Raw genomic sequence first — 22,377 nt, forward strand, 5'->3', positions numbered from 1 at the left:
TTTATATCATACCTCGGTTTCAGTTAATTATTGATTCATCATATCATTATTCCGGATTGTTTCTATGACATTGTGAGCCCGTGGTAAGACTAGAGAGGTTGATGACTGAGTGAGGCCGAGTGCTTGGTTATGAGTGATAGTTATGGGATCTGGCTGCACGCAGCAGTGGTTATATTGATGATTATGATAGCGCTTGGGCTGTAGGAGCCCATTCGGAGTCTGTAACACACCTCGAGTGAGTGCGATTTATATTACTGAGTGATGGATCTTCCCTGGATATGGATCTTGTCTGAAGTACTTGATACCTGGAGATGTATTTTCTCCAGAGGGTTGGATTGGCCTTCCTCGGTATTGAGTGACTTATAGTCAGTGATGTATATGTTCTGGGATGGATCTTCCCTAGGGCGTTTGGGCCATATACAGTATCGAGTGGTTGAGAATTCGAGAGTGTGTGCATATGAGGTTGACAACATGGTGCATCACATACAGTATGTGCATTGGCATGTAGAGTTAGCAGAGTTATATTCTTTACACTGTTAAGTTCTGCTTCACTTTACTGTTTGAATTGCCTATTTAATTTGAAAGCATGCCTACATTTCTGTTCAGTTATTTGTGTTTTATCTGTATCGGTTGAGTTCGTCACTACCTTTTAGTCCAAAGTTTGGACTTGTTACTTACTGAGTTGTTGTACTCACATTACCCCATGCACCTCGTGTGCAGATCTAGGCGATATCGGTCGTAGTGGCGGTTGCTGATTGAGGATCCTAGAGTTTTGGAGACTATCAAGGTAGCTGCACGGTTTCTGCGGGCCTTGAATCTTCTTTCTTTATCTTTGTCATACTTTCAGTTTATATCTCTAGACATTGTAGTAGACTGTATTTCTGATCTAGACGCTCATGTACTCAGTGACACCCTGGTTTTGGGTTGGATTGTATCACTTTGGAATTTTTACATGTTTTAAACAGTTTTTCTTAAATGTTAAATGCTTCCGTTAACGTTTTCAAACTTATTGTTGTTGGTGTTGGGTTGTTGAGTTGAGGCTGGCCTAGTTCCACGATAGGCGTCATCACGACGGTTGATTTTGGGTCGTGACAAAACCTTTCCCTCAAAATTATGTCACTTGCAGTATTCATGGTGAAGGAAATGTACTTCCTAATTCTATAAATATTGAGGTTATACAAGATACATTTCCTCCTGAAAATCCTGTAGAATTATTGATCAATGAAGCATTTGGGGGCCTAAGGTACGATGGGGTTGATGTAGGTCCGTCACAAGTAGCAGGTGGTGAAGAAAGGTTAAATGATGAGCATGCTTCAAATGACAAAGACTTTTTCGAGTTGCTTAGAGATGGAAGTCAAGAATTGTATGAAGGGTCCAAGTACTCAAAACTAGAATTTTTATTAAAATTGTATCACATAAATTCTATATCTCTATTTTTTCTTTTGTTTTTATATTTGTATTTAAAAGATAAACTAACCAAAATTTATTTTTGAAGCCTCATTTCTGTTTTATGACCATTGAGGAAGTTGCACGAGAATATGTTTATCGCTCTATTGCAAAGAAGTGGGTTGCAAGTAGGCAGAAGTTGTGGCATGAGTTTAAAGACCCACTTAAAACCAAAGATGAGTTTATGGATAATGTTCCGGTAGGTATTACTCGGGATCAATGGACTTCCTTTGTGAACTACCGTTATAAAGAAGAAACTCAGGTATTTTTCTGAAACGTCTCATTGAAATGCATAAAAATATGATTATTCATTTATATAATTGACTGAAATGTATCTTATTGTTAGAACATGTGTAAAAGAAATGCTGAAAATCGAAACAAACAAACAGTTCCACACACCGGTGGCTCCAAACCTAATTCTAGAAGAAGGCTTGAAATAGTGAAAGATGTCACATTATTTACCTTACTTTACTATTTAAATTTTAGATATTGTATCTATTTCTTTTACTTTAATTAAACTATTCTGACTTATTTTTATTTTCATACATAGATGGATGTATGATGGCTGAGACAGGGAGAAAGCCTGGACGAGCACAACTTTATCTTACTACACATACGAAAAATGATGGATCATATGTAAATGAGTAGGAAAAAGAAATATGTGTAAGTTACATTCATGATTGTTATAAATACAAATAATTTCCATGGAGTGATTTATATTCTGAAGATCTCTACAAGTTTTGGTGCAACTTTTGTATTATACTCCACGAGTAGTTATTATTAATACGTGTTTATTTATCATGACTCATTTATCGGCAAAATGTACCTTATGTTATTCATTTAGGAGACTCCAGTTGCATTCCACGATTAGCATTAGCTTGGCAAGGTCAGTCATATCTTCATCTGTTTACATGCTCTAAGGTGTACTTACTACATGTTGATAGGCTTATATTCATGAGATATAAGGAAGGATAACATTTTTTAAAGTATGTATGGAAGTTGACAACAGATTTGGCAATGTTCAAATAGATCATACTGATCACCTTAACACTTTACTGGTTGCATCTGCCATCTGATAAGCATGAGAACATATGGCATGCCCAGACTATGGCATGCGTAGTAATCTGATTGCACCTTATGGCAGGAAATAGATAATTATTGTGAAGCGTAGTAATAACCGATTTATAATGTTGGCTCAGATGTTTTTGATGTGTATTGTGTTTAGGAAAAAATTGAGCTAGCAGTGAGTGAAAGTACAGTGAATGAGTCTGAAATTACTCCAAATGATGTTGTTGGTAAGGTGCTAGGCAAAGAGCACCCTGGAAGGGTGAGATGTTTGGGATTAGAGCTACTCCAAGCAATACTTTCAGAGAGACAAATCTTCGTCTTGGTAATATTAAAATTGTGAGTAATAATGTTGGATGTTCTTCTTCTGGATCCCAAGAGAAGTACAATCAATTGATAAATACTCTCAAAGCATACATGATAATGAAGGAAGGGTCAATACCACAACAATTTACTGGGATCTTTGCTTCTCCTCTTACAATGTTAAATGCTAAGTTCTTTTATTTTTAGTGTATTGTGCAATTTTATTTTTCATTTGTAAAGTGATGAGAGTCACTATGATAACCGGTGCGACTATGGAGTTTTGGAAGTGATATTGATCACTTCAAATATCTTTACTTTTGATCTTGGTGGAAGTTTTTATAAAAGAAAAGGAATCATAATGATAAGAGACTAGTGATGTTTATGATTCTGAAAGGCCACATTAATGTCTTCCTTCATGTGTGCATGTCTAATAAGAACGAATGAGTTGCTCCAGTTAGAATCATTCTATTGAAAGTGTCTCTGGTTTATTAGTGGCCAAACTTGGGATGTTTGCTGGGCAAAACTTGCCTAATATTTAGTCTCTAGTGAGATATAGATCTTAGTGTCTCATGATCTTCATCCACTTTTCATTGACTACTAAGTAAAAGACTTTCTATTTCCATTTCTATTTGTCCCCTGCTACCCCCCTCCCACTAAGTAGGAAATACAACTTAGCATGGAATAATATACTGTATTGTCGTGGGGTTTAGGTGCCTAGTATCAAGCTATACCAAATTTTCCTAAACTGCAAAGTTCTTGAGACTACACGAAGAATCTTTGTTGAGGTAATACTGTCACAAAGACAGAAGAGTTAGCACGATAGTAATAAAAGTAAATCATAGGGAAGAGAAGAAAGATTTGGTTAGGTAAGTTTTGGAGTGGGCACAGTCAGCTACTTTGCCATCTCATCTCGCAAATCAGAAATAGAAGACAAGGTTGGGTAATCCAGATCTCAAGAGCCAAGAATACCTAATTTTTTAAATTTTGTCAAGCTCATACTTGAACAGCACACAGGCTATTTTGTTGGGCAAAACAATTTCACTTTTTATGAACCTATTTAAAAACCAAGATGCTTTTAACTTTTTATCTTTCATCTTTTTTGTTGGTTTAAGTAGACAACATATATTTCATCTCAATGACTTGATATTCCTCTTAATAGTTGTATTTTTATTTTATTTTTACTTTTTGCTACAGCCAAGTAATGCAACTAGTGGACCCGTTTCACCGACGGATGCAAGAAGATCTTCTGGCGCTAGTAGTCCCAGTAACAGCCATTGAGATTCATTTTAATTGAAGTGGATGTATTAGGACAATGTAATAGCTGATTAATATAGATGATTAATTATGTTCTAATTTAGCTTGATGATATATGATACTACTCTGTCATAGTATTTTTCACGATTAATGAAATGTTGATGTTTCTTAATTTTAATGTAATGGTTTAAGCATAAATATTTCAATTGATATTAGGGAAAAAGTATGGCATATTGATGATAAAAAATCAATTCTATAATATATTTAAAAATAGATAGGGTTAAAAACTCCAAAAAGAAATTGAACAAATTCTTATGGTGTACACATAAGAAATTGCGGGGGTTTACAACCACTGCACTCAAAAAAAAAATTAAATTAAAAATAAAAATCTATTTTCGCGTATGAAATTGCGGAGGTTAAAATTACAGTTTGCGGAGGTTAGAAACCTCCACTATTTACTGTCATGGCGGTTCGGGAAACCCCGCATTTATCTGCCGCAAATTAATAGTGGCGATGCTTACTATGGGGGATTTGCTCAACCGCCGTGACAGCAAATAGCGGAGGTTCTAACCTCCGCAAACTGCAATTTTAACCTCCGAAATTTACCCCTTTTTTGTAGTGTTCTAGGGAAGTTATTTTCCTGAAATTAGAAAAAACTACGTAGGCATTTGAACAAAAAAATTATAATTTTTGAAAAAGGTAGTATTTGGAGTTAAGTTGAAAACTGGTATTTAAAATTTGAATTATGTTTGGACATGTATTTCACTAAAAAAATTTATAGTTTTGTGAGTGGGGAAAAAAGATTTTTCTGAAAATTTTGAAAAAGTAATTTTTGAAAAACTCATTTTTGAATTCTTTTCAAAAACTTGCAAATTTTAGGGACAACACATTTTTGAAGAAACAAAATTGAAGAAAATGGATTCTTTTTTTATGGACAAACGGAGCCTAAATATAAAAATTTCTACATAGCAAACACACCCTAAGTCATGTCTTTATATAATAAGACAAGATCACCTTATTTTTGGTATTCAAGCAAACCAAAAAAGAGTAACCAAATGGATAAAGAGCCTCTCCTCCCTTCTTCCTCTTCATCTTCAAACCAACAACAATCCAATCATGAAAGTTCAATTTTAATTGACTCAAATTATCCATTATTTCCAAAGAAAAACCTTTACAAATCGAAGTCTAATCCATCTATGTCCACATATAATGATATTGAAAACTATCCATCACCAATTCCAAATCCAATCCATATTGTGAAAAAAAATTCTATTGTAAAACAAGCTATGTTACTTCTAATTCTTTATTTAACTATTGGTGTAACTCTATGTTCTTTCTTCAATGATCAATTTAAGTCCACTACAAAAACTCATCCAATTATTGATGCACTATATTTTTGCATAATAACTTTACGTACAATTGGTTATAGTGATATAAAACCAAATAGTACACTTACCAAATTATTTGCTATATTATTTGTGTTAGTTGGTTTTGGATTTATTAATATATTACTCACTGGACTGGTTACATATTTTCTTGATTTTCAAAAGAATTCTTTGAACAAGGAAAGAATAAGGTCAAGAATCAAAGTGGCACTAGCAATGAGTGTTTTGGTTTTTTGTATTGGAATTGGAGTTGTTTTTATGCATTTTGTAGAGAGGATTGGGTGGTTTGATTCATTTTATTTTTCAGTTATTGGAGTTACTACTGTTGGATATGGTGAAAAGGTATTTAAATCAATGGGGGGAAGAATTTTTGCATCAATTTGGTTGCTTGCTTCTACACTAGCTTTTGCTAGAGCATTTCTTTTATTGGCTGAAGTTAAAGTTGATGAAAAGCAAAGGGAATTGGAAGAATGGGTGCTAGACCAGGATTCTGTTCAACATTTTCATGCTGCAGACATTGATAATAACGGTTTTGTCAGGTAAAAAAACTTTTCCTTTTCCTTTCTAAGTGAACATCTTTTAACCTGTGTTGCTTGGACCGTTAAAAAGTATTATCGTGCTCGTGTTGAATCTTAGCAAAAATATAACAATATACCCAGTATATTCGTATAACTAAGGTTTGGGAGGGTACTATATACGCAGATCTTATCCTACCTTGTGAGATAGGAAGACTATTTCTGAAAGAAAATCCTACAAAAATATATACTATTTATTTTTGAGGATCCAACACACATCCGACGATATTTTTGAAACATAGGAACAACATAGCTTTTAAGTGAAGTTCTTGAAAAACATGAAGAAACATGTGTTAAGCTTGAAAAAGATAAAGAAAGACATGTTAAGCTTTTGTTTTCCTAGTTGATTGGCACACGACCATCTTTTTTCCGATCGAAAAGTTGACTCCCTTGAAAAATAGCATCTCGTAAATTTCTGAAAGTAAGATGTAAAAATAGATAGTATATAAGTTTTACTCTCCAATTCTTCGAGAATAAAGGTTAAAAATTTACCCCTTAATATTTGATTATGATTTAAAATTACCCTCAAATTGAAAGTCTATTAGGGGTCAAGTGCAAAAATAATTTCAAGGTTTAAGTTAAATTGTGTTTCTTCATTAGCCATTGACTCATTATTTCCAAAATTTATTTATGGGGTTTTAAGCTAGATTTGGTTATGCATTAATTTTGAGTCTCATGTGTGTGGCAGTAAATCAGATTATGTGATATATAAACTGAAGGAATTGGGAAAGATCACAGAGAGAGATGTATTGTTGATCAGCAAATATTTTGAGAGATGGGACACTGGTAACTCTGGAAAGATTACTCTTTCTGATCTTTTTATGGAAAGTGATTATTGAAAATAATGTCAAACTAAAGTATTTTCTTGAATATCAAGAAAGGTGTGGTATGCACGTATTTAAATTAATTATAGTTTAATAAATGTAGTTGTATATGTTTATGTAATATTGGTAGAGAAGGGAAACGGGTAAAGTTGTCTTCACATATCCCAATGGTCAGGGGTTCAAACCATAAAATTATCCACTAACAATTGGATAAATGCGGAATGATTCATCCACTAGAATGTTCTCTCTCCTTTTTTTTTTTGTAATATTGGTAGAATTTAGTATAAAGAAATCATACCAGAATGGGTAGACCCTTTTGGATCTGATATATGCTTATAAAAAAATGGTAGTGTGAGGAGGGGGTGATAGACAGATGTTATGTCCTGTGTTTATCTAGTTTTTTTTACTTGAATTGTTTATATTTGAAGTAAGCATCATTTGTAATTTAAAAAGTGAAATATGTTGACTAATACATGATATTACGCGTGGAGCACAACAACAATGACAACAAACTATTTCATAAGTGAGGTATGAAAAAGATAATGCGTAGATAAATTTATTTTTAATGCATAAAGATGGTATTCGCTCTCCACGAGGAATTTTTTCATCCCTAGAGGTTTAGATTTGAAACATATGATTAAGGATAGGAGAATTTCACCAATCAATCACACTCTTTAGGTGGTGAGTAGATGGATATTGATGATCCCAGATGTTGGCCTTTTACATTATTAGTACAATTATTTTTATATTAATAGTATAATTTAATCGAGTATAACATATTATTATTCTATTTTATAAATTACAAAATCAAACTAGTATTAAAGAATTCAATATTATTGTAAGTCGACTTAACCTGATAGTGTAAGAGATTCATGCACTGTCAATTAATGCACAAGAAATGAATTCCAAAAGGTAGCTTAAGTGCTAATGATTGGATTTTAGATTTAATATTTGTTCATATTTAATGAGAAGGGGAACCTTGGCGTAACTGGTAAAGTTGTTGCCATGTAACCAGGAGTTCACGGGTTCGAGCCGTGGAAACAGGCTCTTGCAGAAATGCAGGGTAAGATTGCGTACGATAGACCCTTGTGGTCCGACCCTTTCTCGGACCCCGCATATAGCGGGAGCTTAGTGCACCGGGCTGCCCTTTTTTGTTCATATTTAATAAATTTCTGAACACAAAATACATTGTTAAGCAAAGGCTATTGGGTTCGACCGAACCTGTAGCTCGATTTTTGCCTCCGCACCTGAAAATTAGTATTCATGATCAGAGCCTCAAGGTTAAGATTGTTTTGAAACTAATTCAAATATATTTTTTACCGTTTTAAAGAACCATTAATACCCCTTGAAAGACATGTTCAATTTTTACCACCTCTGTAAGGATTGCTCTTTCTAATCTTATGGAAAGTCATTATTGGAATAATGCCAAACTGGAGTATCTTCTTGAGCATCAAATAGCGTAAAGTATACTTCTTTCATTTTAATTGATGATGATGTGTCATAACTTGAATCGGTATATTATTTAACAAACAAATGAATACCTTTTAAAATTGTGGTATTTAAACATATTATATTATTTGTATGGTTATAAAGCTTTTGTGACTTCTAGTCTAGCATTAGATATGCCATAATATTTTTTGTGAATATAAAAAATTCTCGTTAAAGGTAATTACGAAATGTAAAATTAATTATTTTCACATCCAATTTTTTTTTTGGAACGAAATAATAAGAAATAATGTCACATAAACTGAAATAACTAGTGCATTTTCGGGATGACAATTGATCATTTATTACATCATTTAGGAATAATTATTTTACAAATGGCGCAAAACATAGTAACTATGTTTTAAAAAATGCACTTAAAATGGAGCTAAAAGTCGCATATGGGGTTCGCATTTGTGATTTATAAGTCGATGTAATATTAATGGAATGATGCATGAATGCGATTTAGAAGTCGTATTTAAAGAATGTGATTTATAAATTGTACTTAGTAACTGCGATTTATAAATCTCATTTGATAAATGTGATTATAAGTTGGATATTTCGAGTCCCTTGATAATTGACACATTTGTATGACAATCAACAGGTTGAGGTCGGGCCTAACCTCCCATCTATATGATGGGCTTTTGCTATAAAAAAAATTGCATTTGTATGTCAATATATTTCGGGAAAAAACCTCTAAAACCAGAACAAACTCACATCGGCAGATACACATGGTGGAAGCGGAGTCATCCGACACCGCTTCGCCGCAAAAAAATATTAAATATTTATACTAATATTCTGTAAAAATAAAGTAATATATAGTAATGACACCGCTTATTGACAAAGAGTACTTCTTGGTCTACTGATAAGCTAACATTTGGGCTTGTAAAGGTCCGTAGGGGTTTGATGCTGGACATAGACATTTTATTTTTTTTAACACCTTTGAATGAGCAATTTTTGTTAAAAAATTTGAGGCTCAGAAGAATTGAACCTGCACCTCCCCTTCGCAATAATATTCAACTAAATCATTGGGCCAAGACTTTCAACTAGTGAAAAAAATAATATTAAATAATACTTATTTATTTTTTTTGTTTATGTAAATACGACATCGCTTACGAAAAGTTCCGCGTACGCTCCTGCACACACTCTCCGAAGCTCTCTCGCAGTCATGAAGGAGGATGTGGTGTCCAGGTATATGAATGCAATATTGTTTAACAAATGTATTTATATAGGTTTATGTAACTTGGTAGAGAAGGGAACAGTAAAATTGTCTCCAATTGGCCTTTAGTTCATGGTTCGAGCCGTGAAATCAGATATTGATAGTTGCTTTAGGATAGGTTACCTACATCATACTACCTTGGGGTACGACCCTTCTCCGAACCCTACATGAACGCAAAATAATTCGTGGATGCGTTACTATTTTTTTTTTAATGTAATACCGGTAGAATATAGTATAAATAAAGAATGCCACTGTGGTTAGACCTGATCAAAAATAGTATAGAAGATTATTCTGAGTCCAGGGTCAGATCATGCTAAAGACTCTTCACATTTGGATCTGAAATTAGCTTTTAAAATATTCTAAGTTTGAGAAAGAGATGATAGACAAATGTGGTGTTCTGTGTTTATCAAGTTTTTTACTTCGAATTGTTTAAATTTGAAGCAAGCATCATTTGTAATTTTAAAAGTGAAAAAGATGTTGACTAATACACAACATTACACACGTGGAGTAGCTGATTTTTTTCTTTATGCATCCCGTATTAGAAATTATTAGTTCGATTAATTTAAATTTATGTCACGTAGAGCTTATTAAAGGAAGAATCACTTCCCACTATAAATTTGGCTCGAACTTGAGATTTCTCGTTAAAGGAAGGAAATTCATTCATCCTACACACTCTTTGGTGATAAGTTGACGAATATTGATGATCGGGAATGTTGATTTTTTGAGTGCTTTTGGGTCAAATATGTGTGAGTATGTAGAATATTCAGTTTTTAAGTTATACGTATATACTAACAATTTCAATATTTTTACACTATTACTAATATTTAATTATATCAAAATTTTTGTAAAGAATTTTATATTATTAAATCAACTTAATTTGATAGTATAAAAAATTCATGCACTATCAACCTACATGATTTGAACTCCAAAAATCATATAAGTGTAAACGTGATTAATTGATGTTAGTACTATGAGTTAGGTCCTCAAGGCAGGGGTGTCAATGGTTCGGTTCGAACGGTTTTTTTTAAAAATTTGTACTATATCAATTTTTCGATTATTCTATTATGCATAACCAAAATTAGACTTTTCGAAACCGTCTCAATCATGTCGGTTTCTCTTCGATATCGGTATGGTTTGGTTAATTTTCGGTATTATTTTTCAAATGTCATGTAAAAGTCACTAGTAGATATAGAATGCAATAACATACGTACTTTTATAGGACTTAACAAACTCTCTAGATATTTCTACTCTTTAAAGAGTGATAAATTAAGAAAATATTAAATATGGCCAGAGTATAGATAATCAACTACTCTACAGCAGCGTAAAAGAAACTAAACAAACCGAGTAAAAAGATATTAACCAAGTTGGAACTCAATAATAAAGTCTATAGAAGATTAAATATTCAAAAAGACAAATTTAAATCATATAAAAGGAAACATATTCAATACATTGTAGTTTGCTACTAATCACTAGAATAGCTTGTGTCTTGCTAGTGAATATGTTGGAAATAATTTAGTTTCAATAGGAGTAACATTATAAGTTTGGGAATTAAGATTTTGAGTTTAATTACTTGTTTGCTTGTAACCATTTTCGCAATTTCAAGGCCCAAGGAAAATTTTAATACGTTATTATTCTTAAACTTAATATATAAATATATTTTTCACATGTAAATTTATTCGGTACGGTTCGGTATTTTTTCGGTTTATTTTTATAAAATAAAAAACTTACCCTAATTATTGGTTCGGTTGTAGATTTATATAAAAATCTACAATTTTAATAAAAGAAATCAAGAAATCAGTTCGGTACGGTACGATTCGATCGATTTAATTGATTTTTAAATATCCATTGACACCCCTACCTCGTGGTTAAGATTTTTATAAGACTTGTTCAAACATACTTGTTAATATTTCATGTAATGTAAAACGGGGAAATAGTAATAGTCAGAAAACTTGTTCAGACATACTTGTTAATATTTCATGTAATGTAAAAAGGGGAAATAGTCAGATTTACTCTTCCCCTTTTACATATTGTCTACGTTTCATCTTTATTATACTTTGCGAATAAAATTAACAACGATGCTATTATTCTTATCCCATATGCCCCTGAGCTGACGCCACGTGAAGTTTCTTGAAGATAAATGTGATAAAATAATACAAAGAAAATTGTCATATAAGGCGCCAAAGTCCAAAAAATAAATGGTTACATTAAAAAATTGAGACTTTTAGGGATTATTTTCATCTTCGCTTAAGGGATTTAGATAACATCTGGTCGGGAAGAGCCACCACTAATTTCATCCAATAAAACGAAAGAATTATAAATTTTTAAAATAATAGTGTAATGACCCAACCGTTCATTTTAACTTTTAAAATTCCGTTCCCTAAAATAAAACTTCTTGTATGTGCTTTTAATGATTTATGACTTGCGGAAATGGTTGATTCGGGACTTGGAAGTATTCGGGTTGAAATCGGAACACTTGGTTCCTTAAGTTGGCCTTAAAGTGCCAAGTTTGACTTCGGTCAACATTTTTAGAAAACGACCCCGGAATCAGGATTTGACGATTCCAATAGCTCCGTATGGTGATTTTAGACTTGGAAGCGTGTTCAGAATTTTTATTTGGAAGTCCGTAATTAAATTAGGCTTAAAATGACTAAAATAAGAATTTAAGTTTGGAAGTTTGACCGGGGAGTTGACGTTTTGATACCAGAGTCAGAATCTAGTTCCGAAAATTTTCATAGCTCTGTTATGTCATTTATGACTTGCGTGCAAAATTTGAGGTCAATCGGACTTGAATTGATAGGTTCCGGCGTCGTTTGTAGAAATTGGAAGTTTCAAAGTTCATTAGGCTTGAATCTATGTTGATTCGTGTTTTAAGCGTTCTTTGGTGTGATTTGAGGGTTCGAGTAAGTTCGTATCATATTTTGGGACTTGTTGGTATATTTGGTTGAGGACCCGAGGGGCTCGGGAGAATTTCGGACGGCTCACGGATCATTTTTGGCTTTTGGGAGATTGCTAATAGCTACTGGAATTTTCTCTGATTTCCTTATACGCGATCGAGTAAGTCCGTCTGCCATTGCGTAGGGTAATTTGGCAGCTTTAAATTTGTTCTATGCGATCGCGTGGGCAAGTCCGCGATCACGTAAGTTTGGCAAGTCGTGTTATGCGAACGCGTGGCTAAGACCGCGTTCGCGAAGAGGAAACGAAGTAGAAGTTGGACCACGCGCTTAATGCTTCGCGATCGCGTGAGGAGGCTCGTGATCGCGTAGGCTTGCGGAGAATATGCTTCGCGATTGCATGGGATTTTTCGTGATCGCATAGAAGAAATCACTAGGCAGAGAGTTTAAGTTCTGAATTTTTAATGATTTGGAGCTCGGATTTGGTTGGACGATTTTTAGGAGATATTCAGAAAAAATAATGGGGTAAGTGTTCTTAACTCAATATTGCTTAAATTACCCGAATCCATCACTGTTTTTATCATTTAATTGGTGAATTAAGATGAAAAAGTTTGAAAACCCTCTTGGATAAATTTGAGGATTTGAGGGCCAAATTGTTATCGGAATTTAGTAATTTTGGTATGAGTAGACTCGTGGTTGAGTGGGCGTTCATATTTCGTAACTTTCGCCGGATTCCGAGACGTGGCCCCCACGGGCTATATTTTGAGTTAATTTCGGATTTTTATTGAAAATGTAGTATTTTCTTATGTAATTGATTCCTATAATTTTTAGTGATTGTATCGAATTATTTTGGCTAGATTCGAGCCAGACAGAGTTGGATAATCATGAAAAAGACCTTCTAGCGGATTAAATTAGAGCAATTTGAGGTAAGTCTCTTGTCTAATCTTGTGAGGGAAAAATTACCTCATAGGTGATTAAATTAATAATTGTTGTTAATTGTGGGGGCTACATACGCACGAGGTGACGAGAGTACATGCGTAGCTACTATTAATGCTAAAGTTCGGGTAGTTTAGGACTCAAAAGTATGAATTACTTATGTAAATTGTATTCTTTACTTAATTAAATTATTTGATATATATATATATATATATATATATATATATATATATATATATATATATATATATATATATATATATATATATATATATATATTGAATTGTTAGGGAAGATATTAAAAGATGAAAATCTCATATGCTTAATTTTAGGTTTAAATTAATTAACTGTTAAAAGAAATTGTTCATCCTCCAGAATTTAACTTATAATGAATATACTCTCGTTTCGGAGGTACATGAGAAAATGTCCTCATTTCTTGTGGAGCGGGCCGAACGCCTCGGCAGGATAGTTGCATCTATGGATCGCGCTGCATCCCCCGGCAGTGTATGCGACACTCTGGATCGGGTCGTACGACCTCAGCAAAAATCGTGCCTAATAATAATAATTATACGATATTTTGATAGTTTATTGCAGCTTGTGAAGTTAATTGATAAATTAAAAATCTTTGAAATTTAAAGAATTATTATCCCTGCCTATTAATGAATTATTGTTATTTCTTTAAATGAAACTAATTGATAAATTGAAAATTTATTGGAATGGAAGGAATTTAATTATTTTTGCTGGTTAAATAAATTATTATTAATTCTGTGAATCATGTTGATTTAGATATTCTAATTTTATTTCAATTATTATTATTGACACATAGTGAATGTCAAAGTCGGCCACCTCGTCTCTACCACTTTGAGATTAGGCTTGATACTTACTGGGTACACATTGTTTACGTACTCATACTACACTTGCTGCACTTTTTGTGTAGGACCTCAGGCAAGTACTAGTAGAGGACCTATCGTCTTATACCCACGTTATCCAGAGGCGTAGTAGCGAGCTGCCTTGCTGAGCCGTTCTGCAGCTACCAGTGTCTCTCCTTGTATTTTCATTCTGTCTATTTTTATTTCAGATAGTATTTTGGAGTTTTGTATAATCTACTAGATGCTCATACACTTGTGACGCTAGTTCTTGGCATACACATTGGTAGAATTTGGAATTGTATTATTTTTTTGGATTTAAGTTAATCGGTATCTTTTCAAATTTCTTTAATATTGCTAGTAAAATAATAAAATTTCTTAGAAAATTATTCTGAAAATAATTGATATATGTTTAATTTATTTGTTGGCTTGCCTAGCTGTAGTGTTGGGCGCCATCACGACCTATAGGTAAAATTGGGTCGTGACAATATGGTATCAGAGCATTAGGTTCACGTAGGTCTCACAAGTTATGAGCAGACCTAATAGAGTCTTGCCGATCGGTACGGAGACGTATGTACTTATCTTCGAGAGGCTATAGAGTGTTAGAAAACTACTTTTCTTCATATTCCATCGTGCAATTAATGTAGTACTAAATATCCTTCTCTTATTCTCTCACAGATGGTGAGAACGTGCTCTAATGAGGTCCCAGACCAGGGAAGAGATACTCCCCTAGTTGCTAGAGGCCGAGGGAGGGCTCCAGCCTGTGGTAGAGGTCGAGGACGTCCCAGGACTGTTCCAGTTATGCCGCCAGTAGGTCCAGCAGAGAACCCCATTGTTGAGGAACAAGGTGAGGTGCTTGTGGCAGAGCCAGGTCCGGTGGATTTCACATCTGCACCGGGATTCCAGGATGTTATGGGTCATATGTTGCGGTTCATGGACAATATGACTCAGGCCGGTTTATTTCCGGCAGACCCAGCCACATCTCAGGCGGGCGGAGGAGCACAGACCCCTACCGCGCAGGCTCATGGACAGGCAGCTACTGTATATTAGACCTAGGGTGCACTACCCGTGGGTGGAGCCCAGCCAGTGGCAGCAGCTACACCTGAACCCAGGTCAACTGCAGCCGCTGATCCTCAGAAACTATTAGACAGATGGACTAGACTACATCCTCCTGTTTTTGGAGGTGAGCGACATGAGGATCCCCGGGATTTCATTGATCGGTGCAAGGATAGACTGTACAATATGAGGATATTGGAGTCTCATGGGGTAGACTTTGGTACTTTTCAGCTAGAGGGCATAGCCCGTAGATGGTGGCAGTCTTATATTTTTGGCAGACCAGCAGATTCTCCTCCCATGACTTGGGACAGGTTCACCCGTATTTTTCTGTATAGGTATATTCCACCCTCTCAGAGGGAAGAGTTGATGTTTCAGTTTGAGCAGCTCCAGCAGGGTCAGATGTCAGTGACCGATTATGAGGCGAGGTTTTCTGAGTTATCTCTCCATGCACTTATGATACTCCCTACTGAGGCGGAGAGAGTGCGGAGGTTTGTTGCGGGTTTACATACTGGCATTTAGGCCACTATGGCTCAAGAGGTTGAGATGGGTACTTCTTATGAGCTAGTCGTGGAGATAGCTCGCAGAATTGAGGGTGTACGTCAGCGAAGCCGAGAGCAGGTTATGAGAGATAAGCGGTTCAAGTATTTTAGAGAGGCCAGAGGTGCTCCGTTTGGGGGCAGAGGTCAGTTCGTTAGAGGGCAGCCCAGCAGGCCCCCATATCCAGCACCACCGCCTCCTCGAGGTGCTCTAGTGTGACCCTATCTCAGTGCTATACCAGAGAGTTCTTATCACCCATCAGCTATTCAGGGTCATCCCAGTGGGTATTCAGTTCCCTAGAGCCAGACTCTTAGTCAGCAGCCCATTGCACTGAAGAGTTGTTACGAGTGCGGGGATCCCAGTCACATACGAAGATTCTGCCCCAGACTTCGGGGTAAACTAGTGCAATAGGGTCAGCAACCTATGATTATCGGACCAGTTGCTCCACCAGTTGTCCGACCACCAAGAGGTAGAGGACAGGTGGGTAGGGGTCATCCTAGAGGTGGAGGTTAGCCAGGTGGAGGCCAGCCAGTTGGCGCTCCAGCTCGGTTCTATACTTTTCCAGCCATACCAGATGTATAGGCCTCAGATGCAGTGATTACAGGTATTATTTATGTTTGCGGCAAAGATGCCTGAGTATCATTTGATCCAGGATCTACGTATTCATATGTGTCATCTCTATTTGCTCCATTCCTGGGTGTTTCTCGTGAGTCCTTGAGTACTCCTGTTTATGTGTCCACTCCTGTGGGCGATTCTATTGTTGTGAACTGGATCTACCGGTCCTGTATTATTACATTCTGTGGTTATGAAACTAGAGCAGATCTCCTGTTGCTTTAGATGACCGAATTTGAAATTATTCTGGGCATGGACTGGTCATCTTCATATCATGCTATTCTAGATTGTCATGCCAAGACTGTTACCTTGGCTATTCCAGCATTGCCTAAGCTGGAGTGGAAGGGTTCGTCTGTTAGTTCATTTAATCGAGTTATTTCTTTTATAAAGGCTCAACACATGGTTGAGAAGGGTTGTTTGGCTTATCTAGCCTATGTTCGGGATACTACTGTAGAGACTCCGGCTATTAATTCAGTGCATGTAGTTCGGGAGTTATCCAATGTATTTCCTTCAGATCTTTCAAGTATGCCACCTGATCGTGATATTGATTTCTGTATTGACTTGGCTCCAGATACCCAGCATATATCTATCACACCGTATAGCATGGCTCCGAAAAAATTGAAAGAACATCTTGAGGAGTTACTAGCCAAAGGGTTCGTCAGACCGAGTACATCGCCTTGGGGTGCACCGGTACTATTTTTGAAAAAGAAGGATGGAACAATGCGGATGTATATTGATTATCACCAATTGAATAAAGTCACTATTAAGAACAAGTACCCGTTGCCGCGTATTGACGATCTACTTGACCAGTTGTAGGGTGCTAGGGTGTTCTATAAGATCGACTTGAGATCGGGGTACCATCAGTTGAAGATTCAAGATTCTGATGTTCCGAAGACTGCTTTCCGGACTAGATATGGTCATTATGAGTTTCTGTGATGTCCTTCGGTTTAACTAACGCCCCGACAACGTTTATGGATCTGATGAACAGGGTATTCGGGACATATATTGATTCGTTTGTCATTGTCTTCATGGATGACATTTTGATCTACTCGCGGAGTAAGGAGGAGCATGAGCAGCATATGAGAGTAGTACTTCAGACATTGCGGTAACAAAAGTTATATGCTAAGTTCTCCAAATGTGAGTTCTAGCTAGAGTCTATAGCATTTTGGGGGCATATTGTATAGGGCGAGGGCATTAAGTTTGATCCCAAAAAGATTGAGGCAGTTCAGAATTGGCATCATCCCACTTCGGCGACTGAGATCAGGAGTTTTCTGGGTTTAGCATGTTATTATCGTCGGTTCGTGGAGGGTTTTTCATCTATTACAGCACATTTGACCAAATTAACCCAGAAGAGTGCTCCGTTCAGATGGTCCAATGATTGTGAGGCGAGCTTTCATAAGCTCAAGACAGCATTGACTACAACACTAGTGTTAGTGTTGCCTTCCGGTTCGGGGATGTATACAGTGTATTGTGACGCTTCACGCGTTGGTTTGGGTTGTGTATTAATACAGGAAGGGCGAGTTATTGCATGTGCTTCACGTCAGCTGAAGCCCCACAAGAATAATTATCCGGTACGTGATTTGGAGTTAGCTGCAATTGCTCACGCTCTTAAGATTTTGAGGCATTATCTCTATTGGGTGTCTTGTGAAGTTTACACTGATCATCGCAGTTTGCAGCATTTATTCAAGCAGAGGGACCTAAATTTGAGGCAACGCAGATGGCTGGAATTATTGAAAGATTATGATATTACTATCCTATATCATCAAGGCAAAGCAAATGTGGTTGCAGACACCTTGAGTAGAAAGGCGGAGAGTATACCTAGTTTGGCTTTCATTTCAGCAGAGGAGAAACCATTAGGTTTGGATGTTCAGTCCTTTGCCAACAGACTTGTGCGGCTGGATATTTCAGAGCCCAGTCAAGTTCTTACATGTGTTGTAGCTCAGTCTTCGCTATTTGAGCAGATCAAGGCTCACTAGTATGATGATCCACACTTAATGGTCCTTCGAGAAATGGTACTACGGGGTGGTTCTAAGGAAGTTACTATTATCACGGATGGTGTTCTGCGACTCCAGGATCGTCTATGTGTTCCTAATGTGGATGGACTGAGGAAGAAGATCCTAAAGGAAGCACACAGTTCTCGGTATTCTATTCATCCAAGTGCTACGAAGATGTATCGTGACCTGAGGCAGCATTATTAGTGGCGACGAATGAAAAAAGAACATTGTTGAGCATGTAGCTAGGTGTCTAAATTGTCAGCAAGTTAAATATGAGCACCAGAGGCCAGGTGGCCTACTTCAACAGGTGACTATACCGGAGAGGAAATGGGAACGCATCACTATGGACTTTGTAGTTGGGTTGCCGCGGACATTGCGAAAGTTTGATGCAGCTTGGGTCATTATCGACAGGTTGACCAAGTTGGCACACTTTATTCCTGTTGTGACTACGTACACTTCAGAGAGGTTGGCCTAGATATATATATTCAGGAGATAGTTCGGTTGCATGGTGTGCCAATTTCTATCATATCAGATAGAGGCCCTCAATTTATTTCACATTTCTACAAAGCAGTACAGAGTGAATAGGGGACCCGTGTAGAGCTCAGCACAGCCTCTCATCCGCAGATCGACGGGCAGTCAGAGCGGACAATTCAGATTTTGGAGGATATGTTCAGGGCATGTGTGATTGACTTTGGAGGTCAGTGGGATCGTTTCTTGCCTTTGGCCGAGATTGATCATAATAGTTACCAATCCAGCATCGAGATGGCTATATTTGGGGCTTTATATGGTCGGTGATATCATTCGCCCATCGGATGGTTTGAGGCCGGTGAGTCTAAGTTATATGGTACTGATTTGGTGAAAGATGCCTTGGAAAAGGTAAATTTGATTCAGGAGTGACTTCGTACAGCACAGTCCAGACAGAAGAGTTACGTAGATCAGAAAGCACGTGATTTATCCTTTATGATGGGTGAAAAAGATCTCTTGAAGGTTTCGCCGATGAAGGGAATCATGAGATTCGGGAAGAAGGTCAAGTTGAGCCCAAGGTTTATATGCCCATTTGAGTTATTGAGACGAGTTGGGGAGGTTACTTATGAGCTTGCATTACCTCCGAGCCTATCGGTAGTTCATCCAGTTTTCCATGTATCTATGCTCCGGAAGTATCATGCCGACCTATCACATGTGTTAGACTTCAGCACAATTCAACTAGATAATAGTTTGGGCTATGAAGAAGAACCAGTTGCCATTGTTGATAAACGGGTTCGCCAGTTGAGGTCCAAGAGGATTTCTGCAGCAAAAGTCCAGTGGAGGGGCCAACCAGTCGAGGAAGCGACTTGGGAGACCGAGGAAAACATGCGGAGCAAATGTCCACACTTATTCGGCACTCCAGGTATTATTCTAAACCCGTTCGAGGACGAATGTTTGTTTAAGATGTGGAGAATGTAATGACCCAACCGGTCATTTTAACTTTTAGAACCTCGTTTCCTAAAATAAAACTTTCCGTATGTGCTTTTAATGATTTATGACTTGCGGGGATGGTTGATTCGAGACTTGAAATTTTTCGGGTTGAAATCAGAACACTTGGTTCTTTAAGTTGGCCTTAAAGTGCCAAGTTTGACTTCGGTCAATATTTTTAGAAAACGACCACGGAATCAGGATTTGATGGTTCTAATAGCTCCGTATGGTGATTTTGGACTTAGGAGCGTGTTCGGAATTTTTATTTGGAAGTTCGTAGTTAAATTAGGCTTGAAATGGCTAAAACAAGAATTTAAGTTTGGAAGTTTGACCGAAGAGTTGACTTTTTGATACCGGAATCGGAATCCAGTTCCTCCGAAAATTTTCATAGCTCTGTTATGTCATTTATGACTTGTGTGCAAAATTTGAGGTCAATTGGACTTGAATTGATAGGTTCTGGCGTCGTTTGTAGAAATTGGAAGTTTCAAAATTCATTAGGCTTGAATCTATGTGTGATTTGTGTTTTTAGCATTGTTTGGTGTGATTTGAGGGTTCAAATAAGTTTGTATCATATTTTGAGACTTATTGGTGTATTTGGTTGAGGACCCGAGGGGCTCGGGTGAGTTTCAGACGGCTAACCGATCATTTTTGGCTTTTGGGAGATTGGTGATTGCTGCTGGAATTTTCCTCTGATTTCCTTATACGCGATCGCGTAAGTCTGTCTACGATTGCGTAGGGTAATTTGGGCAGCTGGAAAATTGTTCTATGCGATTGCGTGGGCAAGTCCGCGATCGCGTAGGTTTGGCAAGTCGTGCTATGCGAATGCGTGGCTAAGACCGTGTTCGCGAAAAGGAAACGAAGAAGAAGTTGGACCACGCGCTTAATGCTTCGCGATCGCGTGAGAAGGCTCGCGGTCGCGTAGGCTTGCGGAGACTATGCTTCGCGATTGCGTGGGATTTTCCAAGATCGCGTAGGATTATTTTCTAGGCAGAAAAATTTGTGCTATGCAACTCATGCGATCGCGTAGAAGAAATCACTTGGCAGAGAGTTTAAGTTCTGAAATTCTATTTTTAACGATTTGGAGCTTGGATTTGGACGATTTTTGGGAGATTTCCAGAGAAAATAACGGGGTAAGTGTTCTTAACTCAATATTGGTTAAATTACTCGAATCCATCACTGTTTTTATCATTTAATTGGTGAATTTAGTTGGAAAAGTTTGAAAACCCTCTTGGATAAATTTGAGGATTTGAGGGCCAAATTATTATCGGAATTTAGTAATTTTGGTATGAGTAGACTCGTGGTTGAGTGGGCGTTCATATTTCGTAACTTTCGCCGGATTTCGAGACGTGGGCCCCACGGGCTATATTTTCTTATGGAATTGATTCATATAATTTTTAGTGATTGTATCGAATTATTTTGGCTAGATTCGAGCCAGACACAATTGGATAATCATGGAAAAGGCCTTCTAGTGGATTAAATTAGAGAAATTGAGGTAAGTCTCTTGTCTAATCTTGTGAGGGAGAAATTACCTCATAGGTGATTAAATTAATAATTCTTGTTAATTGTGGGGGCTACGTACGCACGAGGTGACGAGAGTTCGTGCGTAGCTACTATTAATGCTAAAGTTCGGGTAGTTTAGGACTCAAAAACATGAATTACTTGTGCAAATTGTATTCTTTACTTAATTAAATTATTTGATATATATATATATATATATATATATATATATATATATATATATATATATATATATATATATATATATATTGTGAATTGTTAGGGAAGATATTAAAAGATGAAAATCTCATATGCTTAATTTTCTGTTTGAATTAATTAACTGTTAAAAGAAATTGTTCATCCTCCCGAATTTATCTTATAATGAATATACTCTCCTTCCGAAGGTACATGAGAAAATGTCCTACTTTCTTGTGAAGCGGGCCGAACGCCTTGGCAGGATAGATACATCTATGGATCGCGCCGCATGTCCCTCGGCAGTGTACACGACACTCTGGATCGGACCGTACGACCTCGGCAGAAATCATGCCTAATAATAATAATTACATGATACTTTGATAGTTTATTGTAGCTTGTGAAGTTAGTTGATAAATTGGAAATCTTTGGAATTTAAAGAATTATTATCCTTGCTTGTTAAAGAATTATTGTTATTCCTGTAAATGAGACTAATTGATAAATTAAAAATTTATTGGAATTGAAGGAATTTAATTATTTCTGTTGGTTAAATAAATTATTATTAATTATGTGAATCATGCTGATTTAGATATTCTAATTTTATTTTAATTATTATTATTGACCCATAGTGAGTGTCAAAGTCGGTCATCTCGTCTCTACCACTTTGAGATTAGGCTTGATACTTGTTTACGTACTCATACTACACTTGCTGCACTTTTTGTGCAGGACCTGAGGCAAGTACTAGTGGAGGACCTATCGTCTTACACCCATGTTATCTAGAGGCGTAATAG

General features: G+C 36.5%; 1 protein-coding gene and 1 long non-coding RNA gene across 3 annotated transcripts; both read left to right on the forward strand.

The window, feature by feature from the left end:
- Positions 1-1,420: 1,420 nt before the first annotated feature.
- On the forward strand, positions 1,421-2,998 carry LOC108949164 (uncharacterized). Of its 2 annotated transcripts, none has more exons than XR_011411073.1 (4): positions 1,421-1,708; positions 1,793-1,894; positions 2,017-2,109; positions 2,646-2,998. It is a non-coding gene; the product is annotated as an uncharacterized lncRNA (long non-coding RNA). The 2 variants fall into 2 exon arrangements; XR_011411072.1 differs by having other exon boundaries at positions 2,672-2,998.
- A 2,114-nt stretch (positions 2,999-5,112) lies between these two features.
- LOC104119845 (two-pore potassium channel 3-like) lies at positions 5,113-7,375 on the forward strand. The gene is made up of 2 exons (XM_009631436.4): positions 5,113-5,992; positions 6,717-7,375. The coding sequence occupies exons 1-2, from the start codon at positions 5,124-5,126 to the stop codon at positions 6,865-6,867; spliced, it is 1,020 nt and encodes a 339-aa protein (XP_009629731.1). The 5' UTR covers positions 5,113-5,123; the 3' UTR covers positions 6,868-7,375.
- Positions 7,376-22,377: the final 15,002 nt, after the last annotated feature.

The sequence above is a fragment of the Nicotiana tomentosiformis genome, chromosome 9 (genome assembly GCF_000390325.3).
Source record: "Nicotiana tomentosiformis chromosome 9, ASM39032v3, whole genome shotgun sequence".
NCBI lineage: Eukaryota > Viridiplantae > Streptophyta > Magnoliopsida > Solanales > Solanaceae > Nicotiana > Nicotiana tomentosiformis.